Source organism: Lolium perenne, chromosome 4 (assembly GCF_019359855.2).
Source record: "Lolium perenne isolate Kyuss_39 chromosome 4, Kyuss_2.0, whole genome shotgun sequence".
Taxonomy (NCBI): domain Eukaryota; kingdom Viridiplantae; phylum Streptophyta; class Magnoliopsida; order Poales; family Poaceae; genus Lolium; species Lolium perenne.
Genome location: NC_067247.2, coordinates 117680374 through 117694401, shown reverse-complemented (window position 1 = coordinate 117694401; position 14028 = coordinate 117680374). Strand labels below are relative to the sequence as shown.

The 14028-nt window shown below is 41.5% G+C and overlaps 2 protein-coding genes across 2 annotated transcripts; both read right to left on the bottom strand.

Moving 5' to 3' along the window:
- Nucleotides 1-228: 228 nt before the first annotated feature.
- Nucleotides 229-6949, bottom strand: LOC127293718 (histone-binding protein MSI1). Its single transcript, XM_051323358.1, has 6 exons — nt 6486-6949; nt 3193-3519; nt 1908-2060; nt 987-1111; nt 724-819; nt 229-623 (listed from the first exon to the last, which is right to left on the bottom strand). Exons 1-6 carry the CDS (start codon nt 6852-6854, stop codon nt 386-388), a joined length of 1308 nt encoding a protein of 435 aa, XP_051179318.1. The 5' UTR covers nt 6855-6949; the 3' UTR covers nt 229-385.
- A 1954-nt stretch (nt 6950-8903) lies between these two features.
- On the bottom strand, nt 8904-13245 carry LOC127293717 (kxDL motif-containing protein LO9-177). The gene is made up of 3 exons (XM_051323357.2): nt 12915-13245; nt 9588-9740; nt 8904-9401 (listed from the first exon to the last, which is right to left on the bottom strand). Exons 1-3 carry the CDS (start codon nt 13034-13036, stop codon nt 9296-9298), a joined length of 381 nt encoding a protein of 126 aa, XP_051179317.1. The 5' UTR covers nt 13037-13245; the 3' UTR covers nt 8904-9295.
- Nucleotides 13246-14028: the final 783 nt, after the last annotated feature.

Here is a 14028-nt window from a genome sequence, read left to right as displayed (position 1 = left end):
ACTTTGTCCTAGAAAAAAACTAGCTGCGACAACCAGGCACCCTCATGGAAAATCTTGTAGGCACTCATGACTGACGTGGACAGCGTCAGTCAAGATTATCCTGATCAATTTTGGATATAATAATCTCTGCTAAAGTAAACTACTGTGACAGCTAAAACGGTATAATCCCAAGAGGAGTGGGCGATAAGATCGAAAGGTAAATATGCATCCAACAAAGACGAGAGGTAATTAGTCTAACTGGTATGTACTAATGCTGGAGGTACTGAGTACAACTGACAAACAGGGTGTCGCTGCAAGGCCAACCAGGACAACAGGTTTCAATCACAGAGGATCCTAAAAATCGAGAAGGCTAGGTATTATCGTGTCCCTTTTTGGTGTTCTAACATCAAGGGTTTAAAGAAGCCTTTGCCGGCTCATCGCTCGGAAGGTCATCCTCGTCATGGTAGATGTTCTCCGCCATTTGCCATATCTGAAGGATGTTGTCTTCAGCAACGCTAGCAAGCACCCAGTCCTCACACGGGTTCCAGGAGAAGTCGGAGATTTTGCTTGTATGGCCTCCATGAATGAACAAGAGCTCAGGAGGGCCATCCTCCGCATCTTCTGGTGTTTGCTCCTGATCAATTCTGTGAATAGAAAAGCCATATATCAGTATTCACATCAAGAGGAAAGTAGGAAACAAGAAAAGAAAATACCGAAAGACTTTGAAGCTGTAATGTTGTTTACCTGCTGAGATCCCAAACCATCAGCCTTCTGCCCAGACAACAAGATGCAAGTATAGTTTCATTCTTTGGGCTCCATCCAACTTGAAATACTTCCTCTCTGATTACACGAAAATATAAGAATTTAAGATCAATAATAACACACATCTGATAAATTGACTAACATGAATAATACTGTATATAGTACAAGAAGCACGCTTATTTTCTTTAAGCTAAACAGGAAGCAGCTTCGAGCTGAAAAGTGACGGTAAAAAACTGAAGACATACTTATGACAGTCAAAGGTGTGCAGCGAAGTGTCAATCTTCCGAAGATCAAATAATTTTACAGTCTTGTCAGTTGAACCAGTTGCAACAACCCATTCATTGAAAGGATTGAAAGCCAGGCAGTTCACCTATAAAAACAAAGAAAAATCTATCAGATAACAAGAATCTACAATATACCTTTATGTCAAGAACCATATGCTTGTGGTCTTATATCATGCATAAGCAATTGCAAGTGTATACATCTAATAGTGCTGGCCACACATTGTGCCTTATAGCAGATAAATGGAAACATCAATTTTTTTTGTATATGAACATTCAAGTAACTGGCCATTAATATGTGACACAAGGAAGCAACAGTGAAAGATGTTAATAATTCATTCTTATTGAAAAAGCAAGAGCAAAGAAGCAATGAGCTTCAGACAGACAATACAGGAGGGGGACAGAAAACAAGGTATGACTAGTGAAGGAACCTAAAAATAAAAATCATGCAAGACTGGTAAGCACTGGAGTGATGCAACTACTATTCATAAAATCTATAACATATATCATCTTTCATTTATTCAACATCAACATTTTTTTTCTTCTGGATACAGCAGCGGCTTCAGAGCCTTATAGTAATATAATAGATGGATGTGGAGGATGTGGATGCAGATGCTGTGGAGTCTGGCACAGGATGTGTAATTCCAGATAAATAAATTGCACTTCTCCGGTCAGCATAACATTCACAATGAGAACATTTACGGCAGACAAATATACGATACTCTGGCATGTGTCACCGAACCATAATTAACTCGATTGACTTTAGGCGGTAAGAACATATAAACAAAGTATGAAGAAATATGTAACCATGAAAGTTTTCTATTATTGTCACATAATATAAATGTTATTGAACAACAGAGATTTGGCGTTCCCAAGGATACCTACCTCACCCTGGTGTGCCACCACAGACTGTACAGGCTTGGTAGGTGAAGGACTACGTAAATCCCAAATTAACAGATGATGATCATCGCCGACTGAGCCAAATAAGTATTCATGCCTCAAATGCCAAGCAACATCTTCAACGACGCCATCATGATACTAACCACAGAAAAAGAAAAAGTTATTGCATTAAGCAATTAAGAGATATATTTGCGATGATCAGATGAAAGATATAAGTTGAGCTACCATATAAATTCACTTTCATGGTGTCGATTACTATTTTTCTAATATATAATGAGACAAAATATTAGTCAAATGCTCAACCAGGGGAACATATCAATGCCTGAAAAAACACATGATGGAAAAGAGATTTGTTTTCATTAGCAGTTTGGCCAAAAGAAAATTCACACCCTACTTTCATATTAAGTGGAGTTCTATCCGTTTGCTATTTTAACCAACATATTTCCATTTGAATGTGCAGTAATGAATTTGGATGCCAATGCATAATACAAAACAAAAATTCAGGCAAGACTTGACCACAGCTTCTTATCAGGATAAAACTTTGCACCAAAATCAGCACAAATAACAAGACCAGTAATTTCCTGAGCTCACATATTTAACATACTGAGGCATTAAAAAATATTATTGAGATGACTTATGATGCTTAACTAACTGGTCTCATGTGGCACTAGCAGCAAGAGAACCAAACAAATGGAATTGGCATTGTCAGATTACATAACAAAGCTACCATGTTTCAGTTATCATTCTCTTCGATGTAAAGAAAATGAGAACATAGCTTTCCAATCTGCTATCTAGGTGAATGCAATCTTTTATAATATTGAAGTCTGAACCAGTAGCTAACAATATATTAAAAGGTATAATTTGCACCCTCAATTTAAATGCTGAATAGTTTTGATAGTGGATGATGCAAATTAAACAGTATTGGAATTGTTGTGTAAATTAAACAGGGGCTCCAAGCATGCATACATGCCAGATATGATTAACACCAAAAATATATTCCATGTATTATTTCTACAAACATACATGCCAGATAGAGAAACATGCTACTCCTTCCATCCGGAAATAAGTGACTCAAATTTGTCTAGATTCGTATGTATCGAGACACGTTTTAGTGTCTAGATACATGCGAATCTAGACATATCTAAGTGACTTATTTCCAGACGGAGAAGTATAAGAATGAAACAGCATGTAGAATGCTTTTTTAACCAATGTTGCAAATAAGCTCTATAAAACTAAGATGCTCAAACTGAAAGAGTATAATGAGCCATACCTTAAAGATCTGAAATGCATCAAGAGTTTTCTTTTGACCATTTGATTGGATGTCCCATAAGCAAATTTGGGCATCATCAGATCCACTCAGCAAATGGCCCTCTTTAAAGACACTCCAAGACAAGCCATATCCTTCAGAGTTGTGTCCCTTCAGACGTAAGTCAGGATTGCATGCACCATCTAGCGGAGGCTTTGATGGGTGCTTGCTATAATCAAAGACATACACTTCTGCACTGACTGTCTTGGTAGCAATTATAAATGAATTTTGGGGCATATATCGAGCTCGGTTCACTTCTCCATCATGATTTATCTGTTGAACTATTTGCACCTACAAAAGATAGAAAAGGTATGTCACACATGATATTCGGCACCTTAAAATCAAAATAAAGAGCATGGGTACATGTTATCTACATACATTGGAAGTCTCTTCACCAAAACTATTGTGCCAGGAATATACAAGAAATTATGCCCCAGGTAATCTATTTTTCCTAACAATAGCATAAGTGGATAAGCCATGAAACTAACATTTTCAAAGGTCAGCATCTCCTGGTCCAGCTTACAAAACCGTTCTATACTACTCCCTCCTTCCAATAATATAAGATGTTGTTACATCTAATATATAAGCATATTGGGTACAATAACATCTTATATTAAGGGACAAAGGGAGTACCTAATAATTTTTATATCCTCATACTTCTTACTTTCATACATATGGCACAGGCGCAAACAGTAATAGCCCCTGGTTGCTCAGTGCTGGCTAAATAAATAAAGTGAAGGCACATCCAAATATTGGTACAGACTACAGACACAAAGGACACTCAAATTAAACAAAAGAATTCCTATTCCAACTTCCATCTATAACACAGAATGGTGCTATTCTGATACCAGTAAGCAAAACAAAAAAGGAGTTAAAGTAACTGATGCATAACCAAAAAGTATCTCAATCAAAAAACAAACATGCATTTATCAAATTTTAAGCTCTGTAACTGGTCAAAGGTACAAAACGTAAGAAAGAAGCACCAGTTCACAGTCTTTAACACCATAGAGCCAAGCAATTAAAAAAATGAAATAGATCGCAGGCATAGTTTTAAAAACCGAACCGGACCGGCGGTTCAACCGGAAAAAACCGGAACCGGAGCCTAAGCTGGCTTTTTAAGCGCACTGGACCGTATGCGCAGCCGAGCCGGATTAAACCAGGCAAACCGGGGTCGAACCGCCGGTTTCACGCAATAAACCCGGATCCCCGGTCTGACCGGCTCAATGTTTTAGCGTTGTAAAAATTAAACTGTTGTGACCAGGGTTCGAGCCTTGCACCTCACTCAGGTGATGCGCGCAGCGGCGCAGACCAGCTGATCTACAATTCCTTTTTGCTCATAGTAGAGACCAATCCCTTTTGTACTTCATCTACACAGTATACTTGTATGCAAGTTAGCAACGTCGGCTGCCATTTTGCTTGATGGCTGTTTTGCTAGCTTTGATATATACACGATATAACTTGGTTGTTGCTTAGCTAACTTGCTGCTTGCCGACGCTGCATCCAAGCTAGCAAAATTTGTTGTTGGTCACTTGGCTCTCCGCGTATATCAAGCAGTTGGAGCTGGTTAGTTAGCTAACTACATTCTTTTGGTTGATCTTAGGTCGTGGCTGGGACCTGCAGTGTTGGACTTGCAAATTGTTGATCAGTTGTTGACAACTCTTTGATATCATTATGTGATTGATTATGTCAAATAATAAGTATTAATTTTTTTCCATACATGATTATTTATTTTATTGCAGCATTTATAAGTGAAAATATATTGCCTTATGTTTAAAAAACCAGACAGTGAACCAGTGAACCAGTGGTTCAACCGGTAAAAACCTGAACCGACGACCTCACCGGTTCGGTCACCGGTCCGGTTTTTAAAACTATGATCGCAGGTTAACTGTTGTACAGATAATCAGGCATGCCAACATAAATGAGATTCATGAAAAACAAGAAAGTCTACATGGAAACATGAATGCATAAATCAATGCCTGAAGAAATATATTTACCTTTCCTTAAAGTAAAAAAAATATCACAAAAAATAAACCAAACAAGCAAATATTCTAAGCAAGCAATTAGAAATACTAACTTGCCAGATATTCCAAACAGCCCACAGATACACCATTACCAAATAATCAACAACAGGAGCCATAACTCAACTAGCGAGTGAACCACAAGCTAAACTATCTAAGGGAGAGAGGAATAAACCTTGTTGGATTCTATCTGAATCCATCTAGCATTGCCATTGACAAGTTCAGCCTCGGCATCTTCAGGAGGTAGATGGAGTTGGGTAATTGAAAGGTAGTTGGGATTGTCTCCGGACGAGTCCGTGCAAGCAAAATTTTGTGCAAGGATTGATCATGGGAAGGGAACCATTGGACAGTGAGTAAGGGCCACTCTAACGCGCAGGTGATGACAAGGTCATACAGAAATGGCACATTACGCTTCCAAGCCAGGAATTCCTCCAAGATCTGTTTATTCTTCGTGATCTCCTCCTCGGAAATCTGCTCATGTGCCCTCCACATGGAACTTCTCATGGACGTCATCTTGCTCCTCCTCTACTCATGTGGACATCTCCAGCTTCTTCATCTCGTCCTTCTTGATGGCTGACTTAGGGGATTGGATTCTAGGGTTTGGATCTAGGAGGTTGGTCAGGGTTATGAAAGAGAACAAGGTTTTATTGGTTTGTTGGGCATCGCATCTGGGCTAAGAAAGTTTTAGTAGGACTCTGAAGCCGTGCAGAAAATGTGCCTCTAGAAGCTATGAAAATTACCTTATAACCGACCAAACAAAAGCAGCTCTCACAGTAAAATCTAATAAACACATTACTCTCCGTTAACAGAGAACAAACTGGCATGTACTTCAACAGACCAGAAACGCCCGCAGCTAATCGATAAGCCAGACAGTTAATTTAAGGAGCACACAAGCACGCCAAACCGTACAAAAATCTGAAAACCTCCCAGACCTACACTGAAATGCCCCAAAAGCTGCACTTATCCATGAAAATCTGAGTCCATAATTCAGAATAACGAACCCCCCTGGCATGATACTACGCAGCAATTGTCTCCAATTCAAAGCCCAGCTAGCCACAGGAACAGGTCAACATAAATCCCCTCCCAAAATTACCATTACGCCAAGCAATAGCATGAAACCCTAGTCTAACATGAACAGGGGGATCTATTCGGAACTAAATTCCACGAGCCCACCACAGCACATCACAGCTTATAGCGAAAAACAGCAGATGCGATTTACTCATAGTAGCGTTAACAAACCTTTCCTGAGGCGGCCCCGAACCCACCGACGTCGGCGTGGTCGTCCTCGTAGTGCCTGGCGTCGGCCTCGGCGTCGTCGAGCGGGAGCTGGACCTGGGCGAGCATGAGGTAGTTGGGCTCGTTGTCGGAGGTGTGGGTGCCGAGGATCATCTTCTGCACGGAGTGGTCCTTGCCTGCGGGCTCGGCGCGGTCGGGCAGCCACTGGACGGTGAGGGAGGGCCACTCGAGCGCGTGGGTGATGACGAGGTCGTAGAGGAAGGGCGTGTTCTTCTTCCAGATCTTGTACTCCTCGTTGATGAGCCGCTCCTCCACCTCGGCGCGGAACTCCTCCTCCTCGCCCCCGCCCCCGCCGCCGCCGGCCTTCGGCATCGCCGCCGCTAGGGTTAGGGTTCGGTTTGGGCGGGGTTTTGGGGCGGAGCACGGGGGAAATGGCGGGAGGGTTGGGTGGGGGGAGTGGGGGCGCTGGGGTGTGGTGAGGTGAAGGGGGAGAATAAAAAGTGGCAGGAGCGAGAAGGGTGTGGAGATGTCAAAAACGAAGGGGTTTTAATGTCGACGAGTGGGTTCGTGTAAGTGGGCTGGTACGCGGTTGGCGGAGGCCCAGGCCCGCTATGTGGCGAATCCCTGGGCTTGCTGTCACGCTGGGACCCACATGTCGGCGAGAGTGGATGGTGTGAACTGTACAAATAGGGGTTGTGTTTCTGAGTAAGCAGATTATTACAGCTGTAGAGAGAGGGAGCAGTAAGTTCTTTCCATAGAATAAAAATGGGGAGCCAAAAAAGACATGAATCAAATAATAACTCAATTAATTCTGTAATTAAAGGCACAATGAGGCAGGTTGGCGTGGGTTAATAGGGTATGCAAGTTCCGACAATTCCCCCTCTGGTTCGACGTAAAAAGACAAGCAATATATAAGACGTGTTTGGTAAGTCGCCGTAATTCAATTAATTTTGTAATTAAAGGCAAACAAGGCAGCTAGCGTGCATCAATAGCTGCAAGTTTCGACAATGCCCCCTTTGGTTCGGCATAAAAAGACTGCTAATGTTGGTCGGATTTGGTAGGTCACAGGCCCTCTAGTCTGGCATGGGGAAACGAAAATAAGCCGATTGGTTGCTCATCCTCCCTCCGCATTGTGGCCAGCATGAGTATTAAAGTAGTGACTGGCTGGCGAATCGGTCGTTCATTTTAAGCCTGGACCGCGACCTAGACCTCAACCACGACCAGCCATCTCCAATGGCGGCAAGCACAACTGCTATCTTCTCCGATGCTCCCTTTACGTGGATCTAAGCAAACACACATAGTGTTAGTGATTCCGATGACATTCAGACTAGATATGTTATGGTAACCAATTGGGTAGGATTAGATTTGCAAATTTCCTGTGATGCGTCAAGATTTTGGACTATGAGGTTATGGTTGTCTCAATGACATGTGTATTGCTATCTTAATATGAGGACCAATTTGCTTGTTCATATGTCTTGTGTCATTTGACCGATGATTAAATCATGGACAACGTGATCAAGGAATCATACAAACACAAATAGTGTTCATGTACTAGGTTCGCTAACTCCATCTTTAAGATATGTGTGTCCATTGTAGGTATGAGACTATAAATATGTTTATTGTGTTTCTATTTTCTTGCAATGGCCGGTGATTAAATTCAATAACACTATGTGAGCTAAGGATGATCTTCCAATACCTAGAGCCGTGTAAAAATACATTAGTATTGCATGCTCCTTGGTTTTGCAGGACATCTCTTAGCTTGTGGATGTTCATATGAGGCTCCCAACTGTGACTTGCGTGAGATGCAATGTTCATGATTAAAATGTCTCACATATTGGTGCTACGATGATTCTATCAAACCTTATGGACTGCACAAACAATCTTTATTGTACATAGTATTTGGTTTGGTATAATCACTAGTACCTGGACCGCCCCCTGGGGCGGCTCCTCACCGGTCAGGTGCGGCCCAATCGCGACTTCAAATGATGTGCAATGTCTGTTTTCTTTTAGCTCTCGGCTGGGCAATGTTTTATTTATGTTCAGCTTAGCAAGTCAAAAAGCAATCGATTAGTAATGCTACCACTTGGGTGCTGAAGTTTGAACCCATGCTGTGCTTAGTTGCACACGAAACTCATAATTTAAACTCTGAAACAGACACACGGTGAAATTATAGAGCTCAAAGGCAGCCAGAACGTGTTACAAACGAATTTGTCCATGTTTACATTTTGCAGCCAAGGCAATTTTCACCGTACAACTCCGCGTTGGATCATCGTTCTGAAAGAGACGGTATACATCCTTCCGTATCCCCAACTGATATATACCACCATCACAATCCTTCTATCTGATCAAACCTTCGTCATCTGCCCTATCCCCCTCGGGAGTTGGGACTCGTGTGAAATGCCCAGCAGTCCATCACTATGATACTACAAAAATATTACAATTTTCTTTCAATATTCATTATGATACTAGATCTTACAAACATAGTACTCCCTCCGATCCCTGATCCCTACTAAGTGTCGTGGTTTTAGTTCAAATTTGAACTAAAACAGCGACAATTATTATGGATCGGAGGGAGTAACGTTAATCCATACAGCCACCAATACATCAATTACATGCACAAAAGGATGAGAAAATAACAGATCTACGAAAGCCCATTTATGCACAAGGTGTACGCGGAAGTTTCTGGAAGCTGTAGTTTTCTGCAACACAAGGTGCAGATAGAACTTTCTTGCTTCACTTCTCAAGAAAAAGGAAATGGATCTTAGCTGCAGCAGATCTTGTCGCTGATATGCTACGTTTAGGTGATAAACCAATTATTCCAGAGGATTTTCAAGATCTGGTCTTTGATCCATCATCTTTGCCATGGCACCATCAGGGAAAGCATCTGGATAAGTTGCTGCTAACCTTGATTTCATGCTTCTACAACAAAAGAGTAAAAAAAAACTAAGCTGCGCGGGAAAACTATTGTATAAGTACAGTTCGAATGAACATTAATGGATAAGAGAATCATATGACAGATACACAAAACAGCACTAGAAAATAATAGAAAGGAGACTAAATTAGCAGCTGAGAGTTCTGAAGGACAGTAAGAACGCAAGAAGGTACCTCAGTTTCAGGAAAATATGGTCAAGATCATCCTTCATCGACTTGAGAAGGCGAGTTTTACTAGCAAAGTCACTGGAGACCTCCGCAAAGCATTGTTCAGAGTACTCGTTAAAATGCGTTAGAACTGCATTACTATCTTGCAATCGCCCCAGTCTGCAAAGTAACAATATGGATGATCATTACTGGGAAATAATAAAAGGAAGCCAACAACTCCAACAACTTCTATTGCAACACAGTAGATACATGTCATTTAAGCATCCAAAATTTCTCATGTTTCTAACAACACAATGCATGCCAACCCAGATGTTTCCTTAGCTAAATTGCTCAACTAGGAGAAGCATTCTCAGAAAGGAAAAAAGAAGTGCCATTAGAAAGAGATGTTACTATACAATGGTGCAAATTTGCAGAAAGGAGAGAAACATGCTGGCTTTGCAAACAACATGCAACTAACCATGACCAAGATTACCAGCATTTGTTGCATTGTAGTATTGACTACTGACTAAAACTTAGAAGGTCAGATAGATCCGTAGGGCAGTCACTTCACTTAACCAGGGTTGTCAAGGGACCTGATGAAGCTTCTAGGATCATTAGAAATAAGGATAAGGATCGGAAGTGTACCAATTTAGTTAGACAATTGTTTAACTACGTAGGAAGAATATGGTTTGTTAGCCAAGTAACGAGAATAATCAATCGACAAATATCTAATCCCAGTCTCCAACCTTCTCTTCCTCTCATCTCTGGAACATGGCTGGCCTACCTTGCGTTCTCGGAGCATTAACCCCAACATTGTAACGCCCACCGGTCTTTGGACTGTTACAAGTTTTAGCACGTGACAGGGTCAGGTCGGACAGCCAAACTAAAGCATGGGCCACGGAAAAGGGGGGAAAATACTGATCGGTACATGTTCATTTACAGAAAATATATCAAAAGATCTATGGAGAAAATGCACAAAATTATGGTTAAGCTAATTTTGCAAATGCACGCACCCATTTACAGGATCAGTCATACTTGTAAATACTGATCGGTTAAGCCATTTTTTGTTGCTGCTGGTCTCAGACCAAAATTGCCGGTCTCCATATCTCACTTAGGTTTCGGTACCTCGTCCTTTTAGCTTGATCACATGCTGCGCAATAGTGAAACTACCTTGGTACTGGTAGTTGACTAAAGGTTGGTACTGGTTCCTCCTCTAAACATTAATGTGAGTGCAGCTTTTGAAACTTAAACAACCGATATCCTTTGATGCTTTCAGATTAGATAAAGTGATATATCCAGCGGTCAATTTCTCAAGAAATAATACTCTCCCCATCCGAAAATAAGTGACTCAATTTTGTCTAGATACAGATGTTTAAGTTATGGATACATCCTTATCTAGAAAAAGTTGAGTCACTTATTTTAGGATTGAGGGAGTATAATATTCCCTCTGTCCCATAATATAAGATGTTATTACAACCAATATACTCCCTCCTATATTGGTTATAACATCTTATGTTATGGAACGGAGGGACTAGAAATTAGTGGCCACAGTTATGACCGTGTCGATGTCCAATATCCACCTATTCCATTAAGAAGGAGCCAGCTGATCATAAACCTCTATCATGGAAATCATACCAATAACAAACATGACATATTATAGGATAAATCAGATCAGCTGCATGCTTAATTGCAGAATAGAATATGCACTGAAACTTAACTAGCAAGTCCTGCCTATGTGCATGTATATCAGGTTAAACTTATGAACTGGACAGGCAAGTGGTTGCATATGGATGTTTAGGGTGAAAGAGGAAGGCAAATGAACAGCTAGGACATAAACAGAGGAACAGTCATTTGCATGAGTCAAAAGGGACACCAGCAATATTGTTTATATCCTTAGTATGATCACAGAGATAATGGCTTACTCATATAGAGTGGAAGTATAGTACTTACGTTTCTATACAAAACTTATAACCAGCCATATACTATTTGACAGCCCATCACTAAACATGCATGCATTGAGCTTAACTCTGTAAGCTCTTTTCTACTCACCCGTCACCACTAACAAATACCCATTTTAGGAGTGACAAGATGAAAAGCAGAAGGCTGTAAAGAGTGGAACGATCAAAATATGCAGGTGTCAAAGGTGCGCCAATATTAAGATCTTAACATCATGGAAGAGATTATGGTATGCTCATATATACAATAGTATAGAACTTGCTAGTTATAGAATAACGGCCACCTATACATTTAACATAAAACCACTAACAGAAGAATTTGGCTGAACTTTATAAGCACTGTCCACTCATCAGTCACTCCTAACAAATGTCCAGTAAGGGCTGGTAGGGTGATCTTATTTCTGAAAAAAACATGGTCGCAGAAACAGTGGAGGAGCCAAGAATTAGAGTAAGAGGGAGCCAAATGAATCAAACTATTAATAAGAGGGGCCAAACTATGTGATAATGATTTTCTTTGCGACTGCAAGATTAACAGCATAATATGCATGCAGTTATGAGGGCATGAAGGGGGCCATGGATCCTTCCACCCGCTGCCTCCGCCACTACAAGGAAATGAAGATTACCAACAAACTCGATAACTTTCCAGAGTTCTTTCTAAGATCCATTTAACAGTTCAAAGGATCCAAGACCTATGAAATCACGAAAAGATCACCAAAGTGCATAATTATGTTTGGACACATGTTTACCTTCTGCATGTCTAAAATTTAAGATCCAAAAACTAACAGGTGGTCCTTAATGATAAAAGCCGAGTGTGAGTTCGCTATGTGTCACTAGATCACTACCTAACAAGGCTTAAGCATCACGGTGTAGCATGTAGTGTGAATGCTACCTATAAGATTCTAATCAGTCCGGCACGACCCAGCCGTATGGTTTTCATAGCAACGGATACACCAAATTAACAGCATCTGGCATTGTTCAAGCCAATCTGCACTTGGAAACTTGACGGGGGCAATCAGTAATTTTCCATGGATCACTACCTAACAAGGCTTAAGCATCACGGTGTAAGCATGTACTGTGGGTGCCACCTAGAGATTTCTAGAACCATCTGGTCAAATCTCCAGTCAGTCAGGCAGTAACAAGCCGTCAGGTTTTCATAGCAACGAATACACCAACTCACCAATCTGCACTGGATACTCTTGATGGGAGCAATCAGTAATTTTCCCTAAGGTTGTAACCTTACAACCAAAATTGCAAGCACTCACCATTGAGGCGTGCAACTACTATAATAAACGTGAATTTCCCGAATTCGGTTGCAAAACTAGGGACGGTATTATCATGTAACAGAACAAATCGAACTGAAACTAAATTATGCGTGAAGGTGCCGGAGATCGAGATTTACATGAGGTGCTGCGCCTGCTTGATGGATCCGACGTCCTCGGCGGATACCAGCGACCGGAACCGCTCCGCCACCTCCGCGGCCGCCGCGGCGGTCTCCGGTGAAGCCCCCGGCGACTTCTCCATAGCTCACCTCCCTCTTCCTCCCCCTCGGTTGTGAGCTAGTTGCGCGGATGCGCGCAGGGGGCGTCACGTGCGAGCGGTGGCAAGGTTGCGGGGCTGTAGGGCAAGGCTATGGCCTCGTCGGCGGCGGCGCCGCGGCGACAACGGTGAACGGAGAGTCGATCCGATGTGGCTGTAGACGTTTAGCTCGGCGTGGAGGTGGAACTGAGCCGGGACGACAGTGGGCCTCCAATATGCCACCCAATGCGGAGCCCACGCCGCGCCGCCCAGCCACCGGCTTCCTTTTGGCCCGGCCCATATTCTATGTAAGTTTACAGACCGGTTTTTTCTGTTTCCCGCACTTTTAATGGTTTTTTTTGCTCGTTTTCAGCTTTTTTTGGTTATCTAGTTTCTTTTGGTTTTCGAAAAAATTCCGAACATTTTTTTAAACTCAAACATTTTAAAATCCAATCCCTTTTCAAAATCTTAACATTTTTAATTAAACATTTCCAAATTTGAAACATTTTCTAAATGTAAACATCTTTAAATTTGAACAATTTTAAAGTTGAAAATTATCAAATAATATGCAATTTAAAAAAAGACCAAGTAGAACAATAAAAATCAGAAAAATAAAACCAGAGAACCGATAGAAAACAAAAAACAACTAGGTCGATAAGAAAATCAACGATTTATGGGCCATGCCCATGACCCAGCAGGGGTGTGCGGCGCAAGGTAACCACCCACGTGGTTACTGTATAGAATCCGCAGACAAAAAGTCCCTAAGTTGTTGGCTCGTGTAGGCTAGCATGGCCTAAAACATGCACGGTGCATGTGTGGCCTCATTCATAGGACGTAGGCAAGCACGTGGGCTAGCCCAAGAAGCAAATGCAGAGCAGGGCAAAAAGAGAAATGGCCAAGCGACAAAAATAAGGCATTTTTATTAAAATAAATTAGATCATGTAATGAATTTTTAAATTTTTTCGAAAAGGGGAACGAAGCCCATCATCACTGCCACC

What these genes read in the sequence shown, in the direction of transcription:
- LOC127293718 (XM_051323358.1), bottom strand. Translation starts at nt 6,854, where the DNA reads ATGCCGAAGGCCGGCGGCGGCGGGGGCGGGGGCGAGGAGGAGGAGTTC. An exon ending in ATGCATTTCAGATCTTTAAG is followed by an intron (nt 2,061 to 3,192) that starts GTATGGCTCATT and finishes TTCTGTGGTTAG; the next exon opens with TATCATGATGGCGTCGTTGA. An exon ending in CACACCTTTGACTGTCATAA is followed by an intron (nt 820 to 986) that starts GTATGTCTTCAG and finishes TCGTGTAATCAG; the next exon opens with AGAGGAAGTATTTCAAGTTG.
- LOC127293717 (XM_051323357.2), bottom strand. Translation starts at nt 13,036, where the DNA reads ATGGAGAAGTCGCCGGGGGCTTCACCGGAGACCGCCGCGGCGGCCGCG. An exon ending in AAGCAGGCGCAGCACCTCAT is followed by an intron (nt 9,741 to 12,914) that starts GTAAATCTCGAT and finishes GTTACTTTGCAG; the next exon opens with ACTGGGGCGATTGCAAGATA. An exon ending in CATATTTTCCTGAAACTGAG is followed by an intron (nt 9,402 to 9,587) that starts GTACCTTCTTGC and finishes CTTTTGTTGTAG; the next exon opens with AAGCATGAAATCAAGGTTAG.